We start from the raw sequence: 26,661 nt of genomic DNA, 5'->3' as shown, positions 1-26,661 counted from the left end.
TACATGTGATTAGTCAGAACGGATTTTCTTGTTGTAATAGGAACGAAATGGAAATAAATAAAAAGTACATTTCAGTAAACAAGTACAACATGTACAACTCAGTTGAAATGTAAATAATAATAGTTCCCTTACATATTCTGTTTGAACCACTAATTCTTCTTTAAAATCACATACTGAAGCTTCTAATACGATTCTTATGATGTTTTCCAGTAGGAATAGAGGTTCATTATAAAATACATACTGATGGATACAACATGCTATTAGATTTTCGAAGTTTCCGACCTACGTATCTTGATATAATTAATTCAATAAATTTTCAATTAGGAATTGGGATATTTTGTGGTCTTTTTCTTTTCGATAATTTGTTATTCTTCTTCACAAATCGTATCAGTAAAGGGAGAGTACAGAAGTGGTTTTTAATTAATTTTATTTATGTTTTCTAAGTACAGACAGAACACTCTGGTTCTCTACCTCTCTTCAGATTCCCTGTCAACTATTAAATATGTGATATTTAGTTGGCACGTTTTTCCATACAAAAAAAATTGATTTTTGTCTCAGCAAGCCATTAGATTTTTGTCAATTTTTCAGAAACCGGGTTTTCCATACAAACGCATGCTTTTTAATTGAACTATTAATCAACTATCGGGCGTTTAACTAAAAAGTAGTCCAACAAAAAAGCGCCATGAACTATTGAATTCTGTCTGTATTTTATATTTTCTACGATATTTTTTACGATTTAGTGCAATAAATACGTACATTACAATATAAATACAATACAATATAAAAAAAGGCATCAATAACGATTTGATCAAATCTTTTTGTTGGGAATGTAATAAATATTACCCCTGAAGCTTCGCACAAGAGCAGTTTTTTAGCCATACCGTAAATATGCAATGAAATTTGCGTAAAGAACCATAAAAAACAGAGACATACAAAATCTTAAAGATGTCAATTGTTATGAAGTGTTAATTATTTATGTTAATTTTCACAAAATTTAACAATACAAACACTAAAATTCTCTGAGCCAGAACTAATGGAGGCGCCTAGTCATTTGTAAATATTCCGTTAGCTGATTAATTGATGACACAGGAGCAGATGTCTAAACCCAATTTAAATTATCTCTTATTGCAATGCTCATTTCAAACTTTTATTACATATTGTCCAGTCAGCCCGCTTATACGTTTCTGTGACTGAGCCAACACACTTACTTATTCGGAAAGAATCAATAATACCGCCAGCTAGGGCGCGAGAGCAATTGCATTACATAACCTCTTACCGTTCTCAATCGCGTTCTTTGGTCCTATGAATTCATGTATCGATTCACGGTTTGTTTGCGTCAACTAAGCCCGAACCACTTTGGCTCGATCAACCCGCCGTCAACCCTCCTTTAGAACCGCGTTTCCGCGTGTGTGCACAATTCGATAATAATCGATACAAAATTTTATGGTTTGGAAAACATGCTGACCACCTCTTTCCGGTGGTTCCCAGCTTGGTGGATCCGGGAAAGTCGCATATGGTTCCGGAGACATTTTCCCATGCTGGAGCCTCATGCTAACGTGACAGTGGGAGTGCAAAATTAAGACGCTGCGAGTGCGCGTGCTCTCTCTCTCTCTCTCCCTGGTACCTCCATTGTGAGTTCAGTTTGCGTCAGCATTCTTTGTCTGACCTTCGTTCTAAGTGTGATATATTGATGTGTTTGTTGCTTTCGGTTGACGACCGAACCTGTTCCTCCTTCTGCACGATAGCGTAACACAGTCGAAAGACATTACGCTGGCGACAGTAAAACGCCGCGCGGCAGTGCTTTGGCTTATCGCTGCGACATCATGGCTTGCTTGCCGTCCGCCCGGTCGCGTGGTCGTTGTAAGAGCTTAATTACACCGTCATTCTGCTTACACCAGCATGCTTCGATCACGATTGGATTATTAGACGGTTAAGCGGTACGGCAAGGGAACGTGTTATGTTCTTATTAGCTTTTCTGAGAGAAAAGAAGGAATGCTTTCTATGGAGACACAAAGCAAGGACACGAACTTCGTTACTGTGAAGCAATTTCAACTCTCCACGAATGGAAAAGAATGCTACAATATTCTTGCTCTTCCCCCCTCCCCCTCTCACTGCTCCTAATGGATATTGTCCCATGAGTTTCCCGGTAAAAAATATATGCCCAAGCCCCGCGGCCATGCACTCAGCAGCATCATTAGCTACCGTGTAACACTCAACTGTCGCTTCCGATTCCGTCCCGCTGTTCCATGTTCCCCTGAGGCGTGCATTAACAGGTTCGTTACGTGCTGGTGGGCACCCTGCGGCGCTATCTACAGTTTGCCGATTTCAAGTTGCTCCTTTTCCTCCCCAGTTTCTTTTACTTTTCTTTTCTGACGCAATTTTAATCTCGCCACAGTTTTGTTGAAATAGAATTAGATTATTTTGTCAGCGTCGTGTTGCGAAGATAACCATTAAATGCGAAAATGGAAATTTTACTGGAATACACCCAGTCCAGGGCGTGAAATTCACAGCCCCATTTGCTTTGCTTTGCAACCGCCCCCCCCAAAGGTATCCATTTTAAAAATTAGATTATACCTAGCCCGCGATGAAATTTTAGGCCAGGTGTGGTGTTGCACAAATGGAGTTTGGAGCAATGTTAAGGAAGCAGCAGTAGCAACGATCCAAAAAATCCAACAAATAAAATGGGCAAACTTTCACACGCCATTTCGGGTGGGGAACGCAAATGAAACGGAATATGAAATGGAAGTATTTGTTTTTCTCTTTTTTCTAAACTCATTTGCAACGCTGTTTTTGTTGGCCGATCTGATGGCGATTTGAAGGGGAAACTTTCATTCGGAATGTTCTTTTAGTATTATTGTATGCTTCGTGCGCGAAGAAGATACTGAAAGAAAGTATTTCTGCCTTCATTACACTTACTGTTTTCATTACAATCATTGCAAAAGGATTTTGAAGGCTCTAAAATTTAACCCACATCATTACAGTCATCCAACCATTTCCATACATTTTTTGCCTAGTTTTTATTAAGATTTGAAATTTTGTATCATCTTTATTTTATCATTTTCTAGATAAAAAAAATAGCTTTCTTTCTCTTTTGACACACTAATTTGCACTCAGAGCAAACCATTTCCACATAAAAAGACATTTTTTGCCAATAAATATAGAATGTCATCACCATTATAAAATTGCTCCGTTGCTCCATTATGCAGCTGGCTAATTCAATCCAGTTCAAAAATCCCTCTACCATCGGCCCTCTACCCAAAAAACACCAAGCATCCGCGCACTGGTCGAGATTCATAGCTCTTGTTGTGAAAGCTTTTGACCACTCACATAAATTATGTACAGTGATCAAATCGACTTTTGTCTTCGACTGGACTCGCGCAACTTTCCAAGCGATTTGTCCAAACTCGCTCGGTAACAGCAATTTGTCCGTCGCAACACGGTCGACCACAGCAGCAGCAGCAGCAGCATGCACGGCACGTGTTGGCTCACTGTCTTTCCGTGGGCTTATCTCATGTATGGTGGATTTTGTGCCGCTCAAGTTTTGTGTGTCCCGAAAGCGTAACTTGTTTTGTTCGTGAGGCACATTTTTGATGCGACAGAAAGAGGAAACAGCATCGCACAGGGGGTGAAGCAGAGCAAGGCAAAAGTTTTTTTCTTCTACTAGAGAGGGCTTTCCTCCGCATTATTGAGGGTGAGCCTTGTCCGTGTGCAGTTGTTTTGCACCTTCCATTTGTGCTACTTCCATTTCCGTCCCTACTCAACGACATGCCACGGATGACGACACAGCAGTGACACGAAATGAATTGAGGCTCTCGGTGTGCTGCATTAACGAAACACTGGGAAAATCTGCTGAAATGGCTGAAAGGGGCAAAAAAAACGGAAACTGCGAAAACAAATACTTCTCCCACAGCTCCGCCACCCAGAGCTCCAAATGCAAAAGAACATAGAGAGAAAGCGAGACGCAGCAAAATTGTCTGATGTACATCCGGGTTGAGTGTTTTTTGTGTGGCTTTTCTCTGGAATGGTGCATCGCCGAGTTGCAGCTGCTGCCACTGACAGTTTGGGGGCGTTCGGTGTCCTTTGACAGGCAGCGCACGCTTTTCAGGTGACGCGTGTTTTCTGATTGTTGTGTGGTGGATAATTGCTTCCGTCGATTTGGCAGTGTTGAAGTAAATTAATTATGTTTTGCTTGTGCATGATGAAGGAATTTTGCAGGAAGCATGATGAGTTTAGTTCGTTAAATTTCTATGCTGAATTGTTTGCATTTTACATTTACATAATTTACTTTTTGGGTATAGTAATGAAAGTAGTCTCGATGGAGTATTCGAGTGATTATCATTTGTGAAAAACGAAAGTCCTGGTCATAGTTCATGCAATTTAAATTTAGTTGTTTTTCTTCTAAAATGCAAAACAGTTAATTGGGGGACTGAAAATCGACATTTTTCTGTTTTCATATAATTGATTATGATGTTTAGATGACCAAAGCCATCTTTTTTATTTGAATAAAGTATTCAATTACAATTTCTACGTGTTTTTCATTCTTTTTCATGTGCAACCATGTACCAAAGCCTGATATTTCATCATAAACTTAATTATTTTTTTATTTAATTTTTATTTTAATTAATTGTTATTTAATAATTTATCAATATATTAAAATATCGATCAATAAATAAATAAATAAATTTATTAATTAATTAATTTATTTATTTAGTTACTTGTTTATTTTTTTATTTAGTATTTTTTTATAATTTTTTGATTTGTTTATTTATTTAATTATTTATTTATTTGCTTTTTTCATTTTTTTTATCTTTTGTATATTTATTTGTTAATTTTGATTTGCTTGTTTATTAATTAATTAATTAATTTATTTTTTCTATTTATTTATTTGTTTATTTATTTATTTATTTATTTAAATATTTATCTATGTATTTATTTATTTATTTATTTATCTATTGATCTTTTATTGATTTATTCACTTATTTATTTACACTTTTATTCATTTATTTTTTTTTATTATTTATTGATTTATTTATTTCAAGTGTCTCAATCGATTAATAAATGAAAAATCTGTGTCTGCAATTGTAAAATATAACCAAACGCGCCGAAAACTCACATAAACCCCATAAAATTGCAAAAACTACTCTAACTACCAATAAAGTACAATTACAAACACAACAATTACATCAAAAAACAGTTTTAATCTAATCGCATTAATCCTAGCAAGAGACCACACAATAAAATCTTAAAACAATTTTACAACAGCTTTCATAAGCATAACATCATAATTAGGGCAAATTTGATAAGTGCTCATTATGTAATGAGATTTTTACTACTTACATCAACCATTACTTTAAATGTAAGCTGAATTACGAAATATTGAAGCACCTGAACAGTTGATCAATAATTCTTTTGACCAATCACTCATATCTTTACCATCAGTAAGAATTCTCTTCAATTGGTATAACTTTGCCGCCCACTGCGTGGTGCTACTATTAAATATCCATCAACCTAGCCTTTCTATACTCGAAACGCAAATGGTCTAATCTTAGCTTTTCCCATCGCAACCCGTCTGTTCCTTGCTCTTCAATTACAGGCATCGACGTCAGAGCTGCTAAAATGTTTAGGAATGTTCCTGCACGACCGATGCCGCAAGCTACGCGACTTCCAGGCCGGCGACGCTGTGATGTGGCTCAGGGCCGTCGACAGAAGCTTGCTGCTTCAAGGATGGCAGGTACGTATCGTAACCACTTGGCATGGGTGCTTTTGGTTAGACCGTGGGGACGTGGGTGTCACCTTTAGCAGCAGCAATGAATGTCTTTCGTGTTTTGTGGTGCTACTCCTTTTTTTCTCCACCCCGGTGGAGAACGACTCCGGTGACGAAAATACTATTCCGATCTTTCCCATAAGATATCCATCAATGGCCCCATTGCACGTAAGCGCGCCGGGGCTTCGTTTGATTTAATTTGAAGCATAATGTGATACTCGGGGGGTGACGAAAAATGCCAGCCAACCCTACTACCAACCTAAGTTTCGATTTAGAGGCGTTGAGAGCGTTTAGAATTAATGAGCCCGTCCTCGTAAGGCTTAGCAGTGTGGAGAAGGTTTTTGTTGAGGCTACAAGGGTGACGATGATGTTGGCAAACACCCCGAAATTGGATCCCCACTAATCAAAACTGTCGTCAGAAGCCACCTTCGGCAGTGACTTCTTACCGCCACGCTGACGTCTTCTACGAACGGGCGGCGAACAAACCACTCAGAGATTGATTAACGCGTGTAATCCAACGCAGCCGAGCTTTTGAAGCTTGCTTGCTGGGCAGTGAGTGAAAACTAAAATTAGTCCCAGTGCCTCGTGCCTCTTATATTGTCCCCCCACTATTCCCTCCATCCCCCTCCCTTGACACCTCCTTCCGATGGAAACTAAGGAGGAGAAAGTTTCCAGCAATCGATCGACGAGCACGCGCGAGCATGCTCACACCCCGGGGAAAACTTTTTACCCGAAAACTTTTCGCTAAAATAGCGTAACAGGTGTGCCTAACCCACCCACCCATCCACGTCTACGTACCCTTATTTTTTACAAACTGGCTGTCCTTTTACCTTTGACCAGCAGGTAGAAATTCTACTAATGATCAAATTAATTACGAACATTTTGCTGAAGACTGACGCTACATCGACGCGAACTAGTGAGGCAGCACCAGAACACGGAATGGCAGCTGCTTCAAGTTGAATTATGAACCCCGTCGTGTACTTCAGCACGGTAGTTAGCAGTAGTGCTGGAGTTGAAATTTATGAAAGTAATTAGCCCGCTGCTGCAGGCGTCTCTGTTGGTGAATGGTTTTGATGAACAAGAACGGAGGCAGCAATATCACGAGCTCATATTATATTTTCTTTCCGGGAATGTTGAGACTGGAGACGGTAATTGCCAGAAGCATGCTGTTTTTTCAATGAATCTGTGAGCTGTGATGAATCCTGAGCTGTGATGCCAATACCACATTTGCTTGAAGAATACAAATGAACGTTTAAATCTGTTCTTAATTATTAGTTTTAATATGATCTTAACTCTACAAAAACATTTGATTACAGTTGATTTGATCATAATATAACGCAAACCAGTACAAAGTAAAGCAATAACACTTGGTTATTAACATTATTATTAGTATTATTGTCACTCTTTTAAGGGTTTAGACTTTCCAGATGTCCTCAGCAAGATTGAAACTGTTTGCATTCTTTGGGTGCTGATTGTGATGAGTTATAGTAAATTGAATGGAGGATGTGGACCTCATGCCTCCCTGTGCGTTCCCTGAGGAAGAGGAGGAAGGAAAGAAAGAAGGAATTACCCACCATTACTTCGGGTCGTGAGAACTGGTACGGTATGCCACGTAGCATATGTAAACCTACGGACTTGGGGGTTTTGCTGACCGAACAGCTGATACACGGTACGTTTGTTGGAGATAGTCAAGCCTTACCACAGGCGGGGGAACAATAACTGCTCAGCAGTGAGTTGAAGGGACAAGATGTACGATCCTAGATTCGATCAGAACTGACTTGCTGTCTGATCTGAGAGCTTTATTCATTCTGATAAACTTACAAGTCGGTGCATATTTGGCAGCCAGCTGTTTAAGCCGGGCTAACTTTCTCTTTTGAAACGTTACGCGCTTCGCAAACGAATGTTTGTCAAATGTGTTGCTTTCCGGGTGAGGCTTAACAAGCTACTTTGGTGATATTCTGTTCAATAGCTAATTTATTTTCCTGATCAAACTCCTCAACTACTGCTCCAAAACCTTAAGAACGTCAAGGGCTGTAGCCTGTAGCCGGTAGCCGATGTTCAGTAGCCGGAAACAGATCTTTAAAAAGGGAAGTGAAAAGATGTTTTGCCATTTCTTAGTTGGTTGAATCATACTGGGTTTCCCACGATTTATTGGTCAGTTCCCACGATTTTGTATTCATATCCCATAGATGTTCGGTTCGTTCCCATAATTTATTGGTATTTTCCGATTGGATATCAATACAATTGGACCAAAAAATTCTGGAAAACGGCCAAAAAATCGTGGGAACGTACCAAAAAAATATGAGAACCCACCAAAAATTGATGGGAACCAACCAATAAATCGTGGGAAACCCTGTAAACAGACCATTTCTGAGTTGTTTTATGATTAAACAATTAATCGCTATCGCACACTGTAGCGACATTTATAAAACAATATTCTTAAATGAATTATTGTGCGACATTTATAATAAGAATTGTCAATGTTTCATGGACTTTTCACGTAAAAAGCTGAATTTTTTTCACAGTTATTTTTTTGTAAACTCACTTAATTCGCTTAATATTACATCTTCGTTTAAAAAAATCATTAAAATAGTATACAAGTCTATTTCATTTTGTTCCAACGAACTCCTTAGAAACCTCATTCTGCAGACCGCCCCCGGTTTTTAAATCAAATTAATTTCATTAATTGATCATTTATTATTTAATTTACAAATCACCCTTCGCAGAAACCTCATTGAAGACCACCCAGTTAGGGTTAATTCACACAACGTATCAAAAGCTGCCCGCCGCTGCCCCTTGCCAATAGAGCACACAGCTCACAATCCCACGACCATGACGACGTCCTTGCTCCACTCATCTACATGTTTTTCCCCCCTCATGTTTACCCGACCCGAAACACACACTTTCCACAACCGCACACCATCAACATAACAGGCTCGAGAATCTAGGTTAAATGCTGCAAACAGCTGCTATTGATGCTGGCCATCGCTAGAGAAAAACACACACACACACCCACAAAGACACATGCAACATCCAATTAAATGTTGCTGCTTGACCTGTCACAAGGCAAAGGTGGCCCCTTGATTCCAAAAAGCACACGGGGGAATCGTGATACACGTGATACAACACACAAACACAAACGCGCGCGTACACGTTGACAGACGAAAGCCTGACACCTAAGCATACTACCACAAGGTACAGACTTTTTTGCTGAAAATTCCCGTCACCCACCTGAGCGTGGAATTGGGTGGGGATTCCAACTAACAGCAAAAAAAGGGTCACACACACACACACCACTAAAAATGAACAGGTGCTTGTGAGCGCACTGAAAATCACTGCACGCGCGCTGCCGGTTGGCGGCAGATCATCGAAAAAAGGACGGGACGGGATCTCGTTACCGTTAGGGTGGTTTTATCTCCACGGGTACGGTCTCCGCCCTCTCCCCTCATTCCCTTGCTGTTCCAGTCATTTTGTCCCAATTTTCGAAAGCTATCGGCAGCCGGTTTTTGGGAAGGACACACAAAATCCCCGAGAACAGAGTTTTTATGGCAATCATAAAGTTTACCCTCAATCGCGCCCATCAACGCTGGAAGGCTTTTTGGGTTCCTTTTTTGCATCCTACACTGTGTTACAGACAACAGACAACATGGGGAGAGTCCCAAAAATGTCGTTCGATTTAAAAAATGGGGTAATTTTGCCCGCCCATTTTCCCTTCGGTCGCATGCATCCTTTGGAGCGAGAGAGGAACTCCAAATCCTTGGTGAAAATTTAATGAGCTTCAATTGTTTTTTTTTTGTTTTTCATACTTTTTCTCACTCATCTCCACACTGTTAAAATTCAAATTTCACACCAGGGCGAGCGCGTATTTTGCATATTTTGCGAACAGCTTTTTGCGGGTGCTTTTTGGGAGCTTTCGCCCGGGGGAAACTTTTACGGTGGTGACAAGATATAAAACGCATGGCATGCTTTGCAGCTATCTGAGGGTGTTTTGTAAAAGATTTTTCTCTCCCTCAAATCCACTCTTAACCTTCATCAATGTCTATCAACAAGGATTTCCAATTTTTGGTTGTAAAAAGATCCATCACTTAAAATTTCTCTTCCATCAAGCCATTTTTCTGTGCCATATTGTTGAGTTCAACACACCCAAATACGTTCAATATAAAACCAGACCAGATGAAATGAAATATATTTCCCCACGTTTTTTTCTTTTGTATACCCATTTGTACCTCACAAATAACCTTTCACGAGTTAAACAATGCAGCATCACTCTTTTTTCTGCAGTACTTTCCGTTGATCTGTTGGAAATTAGTTTTGCCCAAGCTCCCACGAGCATAAATAAAGTCCCAACTCCCAGGAAAGTGTTGTGCGTGTGTGTGTGTGTGTGTGTGTGTGTGTGTGTGTGTGTGTGTGTGTGTGTGTGTGTGTGTGTGTGTGTGTGTGTGTGTGTGTGTGTGTGTGTGTGTGTGTGTGTGTGTGTGTGTGTGTGTGTGTGTGTGTGTGTGTGTGTGTGTGTGTGTGTGTGTGTGTGTGTGTGTGTGTGTGTGTGTGTGTGTGTGTGTGTGTGTGTGTGTGTGTGTGTGTGTGTGTGTGTGTGTGTGTGTGTGTGTGTGTGTGTGTGTGTGTGTGTGTATGTGTGTGTGTGTGTGTGTGTGTGTGTGTGTGTCATTTTCCTGAATTTCCCCCCTGCCTAACAAAAGGCCACCCGGTTGTAATGGAGGAAACTTTTTCCATCAGTGTGTGTGTACAGTGCGCGGGTGGGCTCCCTCATCGCCACTCGGCCAATATCGGTGTCCACATCGAAAGCTTCGGTTCGGTAATGGCATGTGTAGTGGCACTTTTCATCCTCCCCACCCAGTAGGAAGGGCTGTTGATTTATCTCGACAGAAAGCGGAAGAAAAATAGTTTTCATGTGGTTTCGGTGGGAAGGTTTGTGTGAGTGTTGTTATCTTGTTTTCCTTTTTTTTAAGATGTTTTTGGCCCGGATGTTTGGTCCCGCAGGTGAGAGTTGATTTAATGTTACGCCACCGGGGGTCCACCCCACGTGATTAATGCATTTCCATTGGCCCCGAGCCAAACAACGCGGGTCCTGGCAAGATGAACAGAATGCTTTAGAAGAGGTCAGGTTGATGCTATTTTGGTGCACGTTTTTAGGATGATAAATAAACCCATGCCCATGATATTAGCGCTGTAAGCAACAAACGAAAGGTATATTATAATGGTCGAATTTTGCCCTACAAAGGATTGGACACGATCGACTGAAAGGTTTGGTAAAGCTAGCGGCTAGCTAAAACGATACAATTGATTACACAAGGAAGTTTCGCTATTAATCCAAGCCACGCTTCTTACAGGGTTTCCCACGATTTATTGGTCAGTTCCCATGATTTTTTGGTGCGTTCCCACGATTTTTTGGTAGTATCCCATAGATTGTTGGTTCGATCCCATAATTTATTGGTATTTTCCGATTGGATATCAATACAATTAGACCAAAAAATTATGGGAAACGACCAAAAAATCGTGGGAACGCACGAAAAAAATATGGGAATACACCAAAAATTAATGGGAACCAACCAATAAATCGTGGGAAACCCTGTATGCAGAGCGTTTGCTATTATTATCAAAAAAGGCCGTAAAAGTAGTTTGTGCAGAACAGCAAGAACAGACTTCTCTTGTTTGGTTGTATTTTTTCTCCTTTTTAATAACTTTTCTTTATCTTTGTACAGAACGCCGGCAGAGGAAACTCTTTTCTCTAAATCCGATTACAGCACGCTATAAATCGTTCGATTATTATCAGGCTTCCCTCAATCACCAAGCCGCTGCTGGATGTACTTAAGACCAGCATGGCAGAGATTTACGCTTAAGCTCCCGCCGATGTTGGTTTATCGAATCGCTTGCCTCGGTTTACTCGATGAAGTTGGGAGAGTTATCGGCAAATAAAATCAATATTGATCAGTAGATGATATCGCATCCACTTTATCGCTACGCTACGGTCAAGATGGTGGTTTTGCGATTGAGATTTGGGTTTGTGTGGCTTCCCAAGCGCTCTAAATCGATAAAGCAATATTTGCGACTGCGATTTGAAGCATTCGAAGTGAGCTTAATGAATGAAATTTTGCGAACTTTTTTTATCTGATCTGACTGTGCTTAAGCTGGACGGTTATAATCTTTCTTCTTATCAAATCGACTGATTATCTGCTGGTCGTAATAGTAAGCAGACTGGGAGATTAGTGCTACAAAGCGACGATGGCGACTAGGCGACATCTTTTAAACCAGTCGTTATTGAAATGGGGACAAGCTTTTTCAACGCTTTCCGCTTGGCATATCCAATTGGAAACTAATGATTTTGAATGTGTTATTGAAATGTGGACAAGCTTCTTCAGAGCTTTGCATATCCAATTGGAAATTAATGATTTATTTTTTTCGTTCTTAGCTAATTTATTATTTTTTTTTTTCATACCTTTTCTCGTTTTTAGTCATTTTTATTGCCAAAATTTTCGTTTTCTCTTCCTTGTATTATTCTTTTCCCTTGTCAATGGTTCTTAAATTTTGTTACATTTTTCCTTCATTCTTCTTGTCCTGTTTGTTCTGTTTTTCCTTTTCTATTCAGTCTTTTCTTTTTTGCTGACTTCATTATTTACCTCAGACTACAAGTTTAAGTGTTTGCTTTCCGTTTTAGCTTTCAGTTCATGAGAAGCATATTAGAAGTTTTAATTAGATGCATATCACTTAGCAATCATTCCAGGGACAAGATGAATTGACCTCAGTTTAAAGCTCTTAAAAATCTAATTGAACAAACTAATCCCATTAGACTAAGATGCTCTAAGCACGACTTTTTTTCGTAAATAACAACAGTCTTTGATCAAAATCATAGAATTGTTAGTAGACAAACACAAGACAGTACAATTGCAAGCAGCGGAAAAGTGTCTTCCATGAGAGCTGTTGAAATGTGTAGCTAAAGATTAGACCTTCTCGATGACATTATCCTCTTTAATAAGAATGTTTCAACGTTCGTTTTTAGACCTCCTTTTTGGATGTAGATCATGGCTGACTCACAACTCGCCGATAAAATGGATATAAATAGCACTGTTTCAAGCCGTGCTACAATGTCGAACAAGGACTTGTAAATAATTGGGTAGAAGATCCAAAGAATATTTGTGCTAAATGTAACTGCTGCTATGCATGGCTAAGCTGAGGGTAAAATTAGTATCATTACTATTACGTTGTACGCTGTTGGAAATTCATGAGAAAGGACAAGTTTACATCGAATTTATGGATTAAATGTAATATTTCTGGGCTCCTAACTAAACATAACTTTACAATTGTTCCCTTAAAGAGTGTCGGAAAATGTCTAATCAAATATAAAACGGCTCATTTTAATCTAATTGCCTTATGTTGCAGTCCAATGCACACTTTCGATCATTCACCTCTCGTGTCGCTCATGCAAATGCGTATGACATTTAATTTATTTCCACTTCCGTCAACGACTCACGTCACGCCATCTTAATAGCATTTCTATTCCTTTTTCCTTTTTTCCCTATTTTTGACATACTCCTTTGCTGACTACTCCCAGCTTAAGACGCACAAGTCGCACACGGTGATGTATTTATATCCCCCATACCCATACACCTGCGTTGCATCTGCGGTACACCTGCACCTCCGGGCGCATATGCGGTCGCGTTTGGATGGTGACGTTGCTTTTGACAACCTGCCCCGTTGGTTAAATAATTCACCCAAACTGAGCGCTTCATTCGCTCTCTTCCCACCCCGCCCGAAAAGTTGTCCACCATCCTTTGCCAGATGTGTTCTTGTCGCGATGGGTCTCATACACACACACAAACACACACACATGTACCCGTTCCTGACGCACGAAGTTGAATGAATTTGCGCTTATCGCACCGCCGTCAGGATGAAAGCTCACACAGTTAGAAGCGCACCACCCGTATGTGTTTGAAAAATCAACGCTCCTGCGTGCTGCAGTTGAATGTGTAAAAGAGGGAAACCAAATAAAACAAAGGAAAACCAACAACAAAAAAACACAAGCCCCAATCGTCGTACGTCGGCGACCTGAATCCGTTCTCGCATGAATAAATTACATCGCACTATCGCGAACACAGGCACACCGGATATAACAGTTTCGATATCTATCCAACACGCGCGCAAGCGAGTGGCAGCCAGCAGAACGGAGCAGTGGGCAGTGGGACAACATTTGCAATCTAAATCCGCTTTTTTTTCTCTCTACTATTGCTGCGCTTCTTTTTCTAGTGTGGGTACTCACAACCATTTCCCAACCAACCAGAGAGCGGTAGATTGCATGTGCTGCTGATGATTACAGTGGGAAAGCTAACGAGCGCTGCTGGCACAGCTCTGATGGGGACGGAAGACGCAGCTCTTCGGATAAATGGAGATTCCACATTTGCATGTCCTGTCACGGATGCACACACAAACACACACACTAACAGAGCAACATTTACTTGGGCCGTAGGGTTATCGCTTTTGATAAGCACGAATCACTGCTGCACGATGGCTGTCAGGAGCAGCAGGAGCAGCATCCAGTCTAATGCAGGTTGCATGTTATGAGGTTTTGAGGTTACGATACTGTCTTCCCCACACCCCCTCAACCTCGTTGACACACACACACACACACACACACACACACACACACACACGCGCGGTGGTACACCCATTCAAATTGATTTTGTAAATTAAATTCATATGGGATTGTGTGAAGCAATAGCTTATTCTTTTATTTAATACATTTTTTATCTTGTTCTCTTTGACAAAATACAAATAAAAAGATGTTATTACAGGGTTTCCCACGATTTATTGGTTGCCATCCATTTTTGGTGGGTTCTCTTATTTTTTTTGGTGCGTTCCCACGATTTGTTGGCCGTTTCCCATAATTATTTGCTCCAATTGTATTCATATCCAATTGGAAAATAGCAATAAATTATGGGAACGAACCAAAAATCTATGGGAACTCACCAAAAAATCATGGGAATCAACCCATAAATCGTGGGAAACCCTGTATTAAATTCAAAATTCTCATGCAACGGTTTTCTGTTTTCGTTCGACCAATTTTATGAGTTCTTTAAGTAAACGATCTCTACTAACAAGGGTTGCAAATAAATCCTGTGTAATGTAAAGATATCCTGAATTAAACTATATGATTATACTTGGTCAAAAAGATTCAAAGATATTTTTACTGCAATGTAATTTTGGCCATGTAGGTCGGCAATCCCAAGCAGCAGACAAAAAGAAAGAATGTCTTCCATATCACACTTGTACAGTTTTTTTTTCCACTCTATTCACAACACTAAACATTGCCGTAGTATGGTACGGCCTTAAGTTATAGAATTTTACATTCGAGTTTTGGCTGTTTTTGGGTTATTTTCAGGTTTTTTTTTTCACTGATTCCAATCTACTTTTGGATCGTTCGTACGATTTACTGATATCGTCTCATTGAAAATTTAGAAAAAAATACTTATCTGGGTAAAATACAATAAATCGTGGGACGAATCGTGGGAAGCCCTGTAACTCGACATTGTAATCACACTTGAAGATTACATTAGTTTTTAATTTTGGAATATTATTTAATATCGATCTATCGATTCTTTCGATTATTTAAGATAATATACTTTTGTTTATTAAAGATTATGTTTGTTAATTTAATTATTGGTGTAGATTAGAGCTGCCATAGTTTGCCATAGATTGCAGCAATTGGTTTTGAGAAAACAAGGAACAGAATCAGATACAGTTTAAAATAACGAAAATAGGTACAGTGATTGAACGAAACAAGTGATAGCGTAAAACGAAACGAGCATCCCGTTACTGCTAACTAATAACGGCAATTCCTCATCTGCCTGAATATTCCTGCAATTAATGGGCCGAATTAATCATAATAACAACATGTCACGGAAAGTCAAACCACTCAGGAAAGGAATGCGACTAAAGCCTAAAGAGGTTTTTAATCCAGAATGAATCCTGAAAAGTGATTAATAGGGGCTTTTCTTTAGAAGCCAACGACATTTTACAAATATTGTGCTCAAATTTGACATACACTTGATTGTAGATTTGTCAGGGGCTCTATTGCTAATTGTACATTAGCCCATTAGCGCCGGGGAGCGCAACAAAGGGATTCAAAATAGATGAAATGGTAAATACCGTATGTTTTAAAACGAGTTAAAAATATATTATTCTTGATGTTTTAATTCTATCTATTCTAGTTATCTTTTTGATATCTCGAAAACAATAAATTGGTTATAGAATTACAACAATATTTATAACAATACTTATAATGCATCCACCTCGAAACCAACTCATCCTTGTTTTTAATTTATCTCCCTCCCCAAAACAGGACGTTGCCTTCATCAACCCGGCGAACGTGGTGTTCGTCTACATGCTCGTCCGCGAGCTGGTCGACGGCGAGGAAACGAAGGAAGCGGAACTGCAAGCCGCCGTCCTAACCTGCCTCTACCTGTCCTACTCGTACATGGGCAATGAAATTAGCTACCCGCTGAAACCGTTCCTAGTGGAAGACTCGAAGGACAAGTTCTGGGACAGGTAAGTGGCAACAAAAAACCATTGTCAACCCAGCAAAAGCTTGCAACCATCGTTTGGCTTTAACGGAATAAGAAAGCTGCTGTCTATGGGACGGTAAACAAATACGGCTTATCGAGAAGGCATTCTCGCGGCAACTTCCCGCACAGCTATTAATCATTGGAAAAGCTTTAAGCTTCTTGTTTTTTCTGGTGTAAATAGGGCGGAACTGTGTAACAAAAACACATAATTCACACGGTGTCGTTTTCATTACCGAAAAAAAAGACTAGCGTTTTGGTGCTGGAAGCGCACCAGACCCAAAATCCGGAGGAAGGAATAGATGGGCAGCTTGATATTTATGTCGCCATGCTAATGCGCCGTCTCCGGTAGGCGACGCGAGTTATTTATTGGCAATTGCTAGGCCATTGCCATTGGAAATTGCCGAGTGAATACGGAACGGGAAAGAATACAGAAAGGGAGCAATTAATTAAAGCAACAGTGAGGAAGCAGATTTTCTATGCTGTTTCCAAGATGTACAATGATTTATATGATTCATTATTTTGGATGCCAAAGGCAGCGAGTGTCACACGAAGCAATTTTGAATGACTGTAAGTCAATCATGAAGTTATATTCTACATCCTTACCAGCACCATGTAAGGAGTAAATCTGCTACACATTTAAAGATCCCTTATGTGTATAGAAAATGAAACAGTTAGGTAAACGAAGCATGCATTCTTAATAGTCCAGGCATTGTTTCAGGCAAAGACCGGAAGTAGTTGAAACCAGTGCTGCAAAATGTCACTGTCAATGTCATAGAAAAATAATCTGACCGAAACAAAATCCATGTCAGCGTCAAGTACTCAATTGTGATAATCAGGAGTGATACTCAAAACGATTGGTGTGATCAATACATGATTCGTGATATTGTTGCGACCATTGAGTGGTCAGTCACATTGTCATGACTTTTTTACTGTGATCAGTTCTGCAAAATGTCACTGACATAGTCGCGACAAATTCCGGCTGAAACAAAATCATGTCAGTGTCACGAGCCCTACTGTGATGCTCAGAAGTGAGACTCAAACAGCTGTTGCGACCATCACATGCTTGGTGACATTGTGTGCAACCAACTCTTGGTCAGTCACTTGGTCGCGACATCTTCAGTCGGTGATCATCCCGATAGTCATGCGGATAGTATGCGGTGCGTGCGAGTGTTTCCACGAAACAAAATGAGCATACTTTCTCGCTCTGTTTGACCCAACAGACCTTAAAACCAGATCAACCCAGAGTAAGATGCTCCTGCTCTCTGTGCATTTAGATGCTTGGGACCACTCGTCAAGTATATTCCAAGAATGTCGTGATTATCATCGGCACAAAATGTCGTGACCAAGTAAGTGATTAAGAATTGGATGCTAAACAAATTGTCAACAAGCATGTGATTGGTCCTCCAAATGTTTCTGTCTCACCTCTGATCATCTCAGTTGTGTGCTTCGTTTAAATCATGAGTGTTGGTGACTCTCAGTGGCATTTGGCAGCACTGAAAATGTCATAATTATGCTTGCGCCGACATTAAACTTAGCTTGTGAGTCAAAGTATCGCGTTGAACTTATACACTCGCATGTCACGTTCGGCATGTCAAGCTACCCCGGATATGTTCATTATTTTCGTTGGTGAATACAGTCTGTTCCCGAGTTACACGGTTCTCGACTTACGCGGATTCGGAGATACGCGGTTTTCGAAGTTTGACAGATTAAATGTCAAATCAGTACAATTTGCTTCAAGTTCGGTATAAATTGCATTTTTGCTAACAAATTGAAACCGCTTAAAAGCCAGAAATATTAGAATTTTCTGCACGAATCATATCAAATAAATGATAAAGTGTGTTGTGGACAGACCGCTGTCTCATCCTGAGGGCTCGCCGTTGACAGCAGGGCTGTCATCCGATGACGTCCTCAGTGAGGACCGCGGCGCGAGAAGGACCAGTCGTCCTCTCCCCGCATTGCGTGTAGTTATTTGAGATAATATTTATAATGTATTCGTATCCGTGTAACTAATATAAACCAAAGATAGTGAATATATACATATTCTGTTTGTGCCGTACACACCGTCTCATGTTTCATTTGTGCGGACACAACAAAGTGTATAAAAGTATTAATTTAAATCAAAAACTGCGAGTAATAAATAGTATTTTAGTAAAAAAACATGAAATTCGACTTACGCGGATATTCGAGTTACGCGGATTCGTCGGGAACGCAGAAACCGCGTAACTCGGGAACAGACTGTATATTGTGATGCTCATGACATTTTGCAGCACTGGTTCGAACCCCTACAAGGATCTGATCTGGGAACCGGCTCTTAATTTCAAAGAATTGAAAAAAGATGCATGGTTGATGCAAAAAAGGCATAGATTTGCTGCTTCACTGTGATAACAATGTCACTTGCTATTCAATACCTCGAATTTAGTATTGTATAGTTCTCTTCAACAAGTTGGATTTAACAAAGCTTAAAACGTACTGAAATGCATACCGATTCCTAGCGTCTCGTTTTGTCAAAACTTACCTCTGTGCTGTTATGTTACACATTCTCTGCCTAAAAAATTGCTATAAAACTTTCACAGTAGTTGGAATATATTTATAAAACATTCAACATGGACATAGTTTGATATAAATGCACGCAACCTCAACGCATTTAATTATCCTTTATGTCTGGGCATCCTCTAAACGGCTCACGGGCAATTGCGTTTAGTTTCAACCATTTATAACACGCACCACGCAAGACTGATACAAATTGCAATGCGATAAAACATGGCCAGCGAGCAGGAGACGGAAAGGAGGGAAATCCTGATGGATTTATTTCGACAGAACCGTCGTGACCAAAACAATCGAAAGCATTCCATCATCCTGCACACACGCGCGGATGCATCACCGCACGACCGTAAGGATTGATTCAATGCCTGACATCTCGGCAAGTTGCGTGCCACTCGGGGGGTCTTTTTTCTGCCCTCACAGACATTGAAAAGAGAGTGTGGTTGGCACGAAGGTAATGAATGTCTGCCTCGGCGGATGTGTTAGGTCTGGTTTTAATTATTGCACAATGCCATTGGGTATTTCAGCTCAATGAACCAAGCAAGCGTTTCTGAAGGGGAGAATTCATAAATTGAGTTATGAGCAAAGATTAATGTATGCTCTGGGCCATTTTTAGTACCTCCAGATTGCTCTCAAAAAACCAAAGAAGTACCCTGAAAAGCCCACAACACTCAACATTTCACTAACCTTTATCTCTCTCTCGTTCCGCTTCCAGATGTTTGCTGATCGTGAACCGCCTCTCCTCGAACATGCTGCGCATTAACGCCGAGCCGGGCTTCTTCACCGAAATCTTCACCGAGCTGAAGGCGTGCGGCATGAGCACGAACGCGAACGCCGGCGGCAACCTGCCGTGCGGTGCGGCTTGACGCTCCCGGCATCCGCGCGAGGTCGTCGTCCGGCTCTCGATTGCCGGCCAGCAGCAGAAGTACCAGCACGCGACCAGCACCCTGCAGGAGCTGACCAGCGTCGTCTGATGCGCACCGTAAATGCGGGGACCATCCCCCACTCTCGCAACCCCATCTTGGTCCATCTTGGTGGCGTCTCCCCGGGCAAGGGGAGTTGACGCCTAGCAGCTAGCAGAGATGCTCATCATACGCCAGAAAAAGGAGGAATCGGTGAAAACGGTGAAAGTGAAACAAAAAAAGGAGATATGTTTAATAGTTCGTTGGGAATGTACCATTCCTTATTCCATTTATTGTTTTTTTATTGATGCGTCCTCATCCCGTGCCCCGTCTTGTGCGATTGCGCTGGATAGCAATTGGGCAAGAGCATGCCCGAGTGGGGCGGTGCACAGGAGAGCAAGACGGGTGACCTTTGTCGAAGAAAAGAAAAATCTGCACTCTGCAATTTGCCTCAACTTTAGATCTCAACTTGAAGGGTTTAAACTCTACAGAAAGCAAAACCAACCAAAAGCTACCAATACTCAGTATAGTGCCATCTCGTTCAACTACTTCAAGGAGGTATGAAAGCAAGGCAAGGACGAAACGAAAGGACTCTTTCCTTTCGATCGTACAACAGAGATCTAGTCAAGAGCAATGTTCGAATCTCAGTTCTTTAGAGAGAAGAGTAGTAAGATTTGATCCCTTTCCTCGTCGACTGTCCGGAAGGGTGGACAGGCACTAACGATGGCAGTAGTAGTAACGAAAACATATGGGATTACTTTTGCAATAGTTTGAACTGGCAGCAGACAGTCACTTCTGTGAAGGGAAAGGAGAAAATAAAGTGTATTTAAGTCCCATACAAAACAACAACAAAACAAAACATACGTACCAAGCTCGACCAGAAAGCAAAACAAAACAAAACAAAGCAAGGCAACATCATGACGCACGTGACATGAGAAAGTAATGTGATTTAAATCTATAAAAACATTCGTTAAGCGGCATTAAATTAGCGGAACCTCACACAGACACTCGATCACGAGCATACAGTAAATGTGAGTAAGAAAGGGACAGCAGCAAACCGCTTCAAATAACCCCATCAAGAAAAGTATGAAAAACAAACGACAACAGATATACCAAATATACCGTACACTAGAGACAAAAAGAAGCATCAGAAAAAGAAAGCATAGGAAACCTACGGATAAAAACACTGCCCTACACCAGTCCGACGCAATGGAAAGAATGTAGAAGAATGAAGAAAACAGAACAAACGGCAAAAGAAAGCATAAAAACGTTGCATGAAATCGTTAAAATGTTGTACAAAATCGAACAAAAAAAGAAGAAAAACGAACAAGTTAAATAGTAGGAACGTGTCTGTGTGTGTGTGCGATGTGAGTTGTGAATGAAAGTAGAAACAACCAAAATGAAACAAGCAAGTAAAGTGGTTAAAAGAACGGTTACAAGGGGTAAGGAAGGATTCAATCCGGTCACAGAGAAAAGATAAACTCAAACTTGGGATGAAATTAGTGGATTTTTGCGATTTGTGGACCTTGTTTGTCAGCTTTGGGGTAAAAATCCCAGGCCCACCCAGGGCCACAAAAAAGGGGCAAAACATTCCATTTGTTTTTTTTTGTTTGTTTGTTTGTTTCAAACTCCATACAAAAGCAAAACCGGATATAGTAACCGAATGAGGATAGGATACATCCTGCACCGAGGTACATTAACGCATCCCCTACCGGCGGATATTAAACGGACGATGAGTGGGACAAAGGATGTTCGTTTGATCCTTTTATCGATCCCTTTCGCGGGTACTAACCATTTTCTGTATATTGTCAAGTTCATGCAGTGAATGTTATTGGGGTTTCTTCTCTCTTTGCGTTACTGTCACGCAGCGGTTAGGTTAGCTAGGAAGGGCGTGGATAAGTGGAGCGGAAAACCGTAGCGGATGCCTGTAGTGTGATAGTGTGGTGTGGTTTTAGCGTTTACTCAATCGCAAACTGGACCGGTCTGTCCGGTCTGTCTGTGGTTGTTCCAAAAAAAAAAGCAAAGGCTACTGATCTCTAAACGTCTCTCTAGTCAACGGATATGTCGACAGTGATGGGGCTCACCCCATGTGCGGTACAATACAGTCATCTACAGTGCGTAACACAATTATAGCACGGCTTGTTTCGTTTGTGTTTGTATATGGAAAATATTATAACATGATAAAATCGATTAAAAATTTGATGATGTATTTTGAATCATACAAAAGCTCATTCATACTTGGTGGGGCTATTTTATGTTTAGTAAGAACAAAGATTTCAACAAAAAAATGAACATTTACAAACCGTAATGTTCTTAATTCCAGAAAAAATTGGTAATTTCTTTCGATCTATACATATTTTTTAAACATGTTTTAAGATATTGCTAACATGTTATGGAATATTCAATTTAGTCAAAATTCAGTTGAATGTTTAGCAGTTCACAACACGGATTAAATCGATGCAAAAAAGCTGAAATTAAAAAGAGTTTAAAATTTTAAAAGTTTTAAAATTTATGCCATAGAACGTTTTCAAATGCATTTTACAATACATTTCTTTTATGTCAGCTTCTAAGAAACTGCTTGTAATTAAGCACTAATTTTGGAAAAAGGTCTTGTGCGGTAGCTACACAAGCTTGTAGTAAGATTTTTTTTTTGTTTTTGTAAATCCTTCCCTATTTGAAAAAGATTTTGATACTCTATTGATGGTGTAAAAATGCACTACTGCAGCATTTATTTTTATCAATTTCAATTCAATGTTTATCAACTTGAATCAAAACAAACCATACCTTACTATAACTGTGTTGCGCACTGTATAACGCTATGTGTTACATTGTGTTACATTGTGTTACTGTTACATTATGTTATTTTATGTTATTACATTTATTTATTTCTAATAAGCATGCCGTGCAATTTATTTGTTTTCCTACCAAAATGATGCTTCCGTTTAATGCATTCCGTCTAGAGTTAATTTTCACATATCAGGAATGTGTTTAAGTAATGTGATTTTTCTTCTCCTTTCGTCCACTTTCGTTTGAATACTTTCAGCAAATGCTCACACGAAGGAATGGTGGTATTTTATGATATTAATTTACCTACTAAGCTAGCATTTAAATGCAAAGGTATTGGTTTGATTTACGACCTAAAACACAACCGCTTTACCAACGAATTCAAATCCGTCTCTTACGCAGTACTCACACGGGGGAAGAAGCTTATAATTATTAAAGCATCCGCGGTTACGACTTACGTTCCATACTATATCATTAAAATTTAATTGCTACATTTAAGGAAGAAAGGAATAGAATCTTTCAATTATACATTTGTTCCTTATTTTGAGTGCAATGTTGTAAATAGAAGTAAATGCTACACACAAGTGAAAAAGAACGCTGAATAGTGTGTGTGTGGGGCAAAACTGGACAGCAACTGGCTAAAAGAACGCGATCCCACACGTGGTGATCCACCGCATTCCATCCATCCAGAAGTCGTTTCCATTCCTTTCTTTGCTAATTCTTAAGATTGATCGATGTGCCCAGTCGGTCGCCTAATTTACATACAGGGTTTGCCAAGAGTGCTCATAGTTGTGGGACACATTAGTGACTCTTTCTTATGGGAAGTGAACTTTATATGATGGAAATTGGACTCTATGGCACCCTTTTTGCACAGCCTCCTTGGAAATTCCTATTAGATTTGTCCAACAAGGATGCTATAGAGTCCAATTTCCATCATATAAAGTACACTTGCCATAAGAAAGAGTCAAGGAATTGTCCCACAGCTATATGAACTTCTGGAAAGCCCTGCAAGTGTACAGTAACAGGGACAGTAAGTTTCTGTACTCAAGAGCACGTAACTCTAAGCATATTGAGTGTCATTCGTTGTCCAGCCATTAAGAACAACTTTAAAGTCAAGCGGCCCCAAACTCGGGTTTGCGCAGTGAGAATGTTTAATAACATTTTGTGTTTTTTTTCGTTTTCTAGATGAGTGAATCTCGCCCTAATAATCTCAACCCTCGAAACCCACAAATGACAACGCTTAGTTTTATGCATATCTCATTCTATTCCGTTCCAAACCAAATGTCCAACCACAAGAGTAAAGCGATGATGGGTGGTAAGATAGGGTAAGATCTTTGAGCGAGCGAACGTAATTTGGAAGTTAGTAGGTGTGGCCGGATGATGTGCAATTAGTAAGCAGTAAGGGTGCATGTGTGTGTGTGTGAGTAGGAAAACCATAAATCCAAAAGATGTTTGCCAGTGCCGAGTTGTGTAATAATAATGGGCGCTCGCAACAAAAATAAACAATTCGAAAAAGAATTCTTCTTCCACATTTGTAACACCTATAGATGAAATGAATAAAGTATAAAGATTTCCACCCCAAACCTCCCATTTTTTAATGGTTTCCCCAACGAAGGGGCACTGTTGAAAGTATTACGACCTATGGAGGAAGGAAAAGGAGTAGAAAACGGAGCTAGAAACCTACGAAACAAAAAAAAAACAAGTACACTAAATTTGGTAGTGGGACCCTCTTCTGTAGATGGGATAAATCATAGAAAACGGAACGGGAGAAAGGAGAAACACAAAACTGGTTGATTATAATGAGTAGATTAACGTAAAATTGCAAAACTGAACAGAAAAATACAAAAGACATGTAATAAAAGATAAAAAAACAGAAGAAGAGAAAAAACGAACAAACACACAAACACAAAAAAGAAAATAACAAAACAAAAAACAATACGAATAAAACACACTGGAAAAGAAAACACTACTATGGATATAATGTTGAATGTTGAATTAAAAACTTGATAACCCTTTAGTAAAGTGAGAGCGGAGGAGTTACGAAGATTAAAAAAAAGAAGACAAGTAGCAAGAAGTTGCATCGAAACTAAAAAGAAGAGGAAGCAAACTGAACGAGCACTAAGCATCGCCGGTAGTAAAAGTGGGCTGACTCCATCGTAAAGAGGGAAAGTGCGTTGAATTAGACAAAACAAAAAACAAAACGAATAAAAAGGGCAAACCGATTCGAAATCGAAAAACAAAACAAAAAACTTTAAATGTCACCACGCAAAAAATAGTGGAAAACAAACAAAAAAATGCCAGAACCAGAAAGAACACACAGGAAATGAAAGAGAGTTTCAAACTGTAGGATATAGTGAAATGGTAACTTTTGCGGCAGAAAGCAGAAACCCCGTACTAACAAATACTAAGCTCTGTATGATTTTATCGTTGTAAAACTTTCACAAAACGTCTCGGAACTTGTAGATGGAAAGTCGGTGACGGTTCTCTTGGTTAAGTCGGGCTACACTGGTTAAGTCGATTAGTCATCCTACCAAGAGCGACAACAAAATACGAAAGTCTCTTTACTGGAGAGACCTAACTGTTGCTGCTGGGATCACACCTCTGGAGATCACACGTTAGTTAAGTGCAGAGGGCGTTAGCGTAAACCGGTTGCCGCGCATGTCACCCTTTTGTTTGATTAATTGTTGAGCAATTTAAACTTTCAAACGGAAAAAAACTAAAAAGCGATGAGCGAAGCGTTCATGAAGATTTTGTCGACCAAAAGCCATTGTTTATGAGCAAGCGAAAACAACACTTGCAAGCAAACTTGCATCATTGCTTACAACGGTGCGGTCGCGCCGTGCCCTGCGGTTGTATAGATTGGATTGGCCAAAGTACTGTTTTAATGAATGTCGATCCCAACTTAGAGAGTGGTTGGTTGTTGGGGCATGGGTACCTTTCCTTTATTTACCCTTTACCTTCCCTGTTCAACAATCGTGGCCCGCTAGTGAGCGTGTGTGGCCGAATGTTGGTCGAAAGCATTAGATAAAGGTGTGGTTTTAATAGGTCAAAAAACGAGTTCCAAATTACCGTCGCCCGTACGTAGCTCGAGCAAACTCGAACCAGAAGTCGACCAAAGTGCAATGAAATTCTATTAAAAGAAAAAAAAGGTTACGAGAAGAGCACTAAAGAAACACTAACAAACGTAAACGAAAAACACTTTTCACCATTCTAACAGTACTATAAAATAATTGAAGAATGTTGAAAAAAAAAGCAATGAAAAAAGAATGAGACAGTGCCGAACGAACGAAACGAAACAAAACAAAACAACATTACAACCACAAAGGACACAATTGTAAAATGACAACAATTATGCCAGCACACCACAATAGCGCAGAGAGAAACAGAAGTAAAGGAGGCAGTAAAGTTGAAAGCAAAACCAGAAAACACACTCGATCAATGGACGAATCTATGAGATTACACGTGCGTGTGGGCGATGCGGGCGCGGTTGTGTGGCGTGCGGCATTAAAAAGGCAACATTCGAGCAACTATTATTGTAAAAGTATAATTTTTTAAGTAGACAAAATAAAACAAACTAAAAAAAATCCAATAAAAACTGAACAGAACGAGGATTTTGGTAAATAGGGATTGTGGGGATGAAAGAAATTATCCTACTAGAAGCTGTGGAAGGTATTAATGAAAGTGAAGGTAGCTGCAGGGCTTGGGATGATCAAACCCTATCAGAATTTTTAGATTCCTATAGGTCTCTTATAGATTATAGATTTTTAGATTCCTATAGGACCATGCAAGGTCTGTGTAGGAAAAGAGGTCAAATATTAGCCAAAATCGATTTGGCCAACTTGGATACCATTTGACAGCAGAAAGCCCTTGAAAACTGATTAAGGCCCGTGTCTGTGCTCCATCGCATGCGATTTTATCGCACTTCATTTTTCGTATAATATTGCGATTATTTGGATGATTTTAATAATACAGTGGAACGTCGATTATCCGGGCAGCTCGGGACCAAGGTGTTATAAATGACAAGGTGAAGTTGTTCAGAGTAAAATGACATTTCTCGACTTGACATTTCTCTTCCGGGGGCTCCGGTATAAAAATC

The 26,661-nt window shown here is 39.9% G+C and overlaps 1 protein-coding gene across 3 annotated transcripts in view; it reads left to right on the top strand.

Moving 5' to 3' along the window:
- LOC1277436 (myb-like protein I) overlaps positions 1-24,766 on the top strand; it is a 70,814-nt gene extending 46,048 nt beyond the window's left edge. For all 3 annotated transcript variants that reach the window (XM_061662047.1, XM_061662048.1, XM_061662049.1), the window contains exons 3-5: positions 5,594-5,731; positions 16,116-16,321; positions 19,595-24,766. In XM_061662047.1, the coding sequence (XP_061518031.1) occupies positions 5,594-5,731; positions 16,116-16,321; positions 19,595-19,745 (495 nt within the window). In that variant the 3' untranslated portion in view covers positions 19,746-24,766. The remainder of the gene's footprint in view (positions 1-5,593; positions 5,732-16,115; positions 16,322-19,594) is intronic.
- The last annotated feature ends 1,895 nt before the right edge of the window (positions 24,767-26,661 follow it).

This window comes from Anopheles gambiae, chromosome 3 (assembly GCF_943734735.2).
Source record: "Anopheles gambiae chromosome 3, idAnoGambNW_F1_1, whole genome shotgun sequence".
In the NCBI taxonomy this organism is placed as follows: Eukaryota; Metazoa; Arthropoda; class Insecta; order Diptera; family Culicidae; genus Anopheles; species Anopheles gambiae.
The sequence above is the reverse complement of the archived record's forward strand: the minus strand, read 5'-3'. Positions and strand labels throughout refer to the sequence as shown.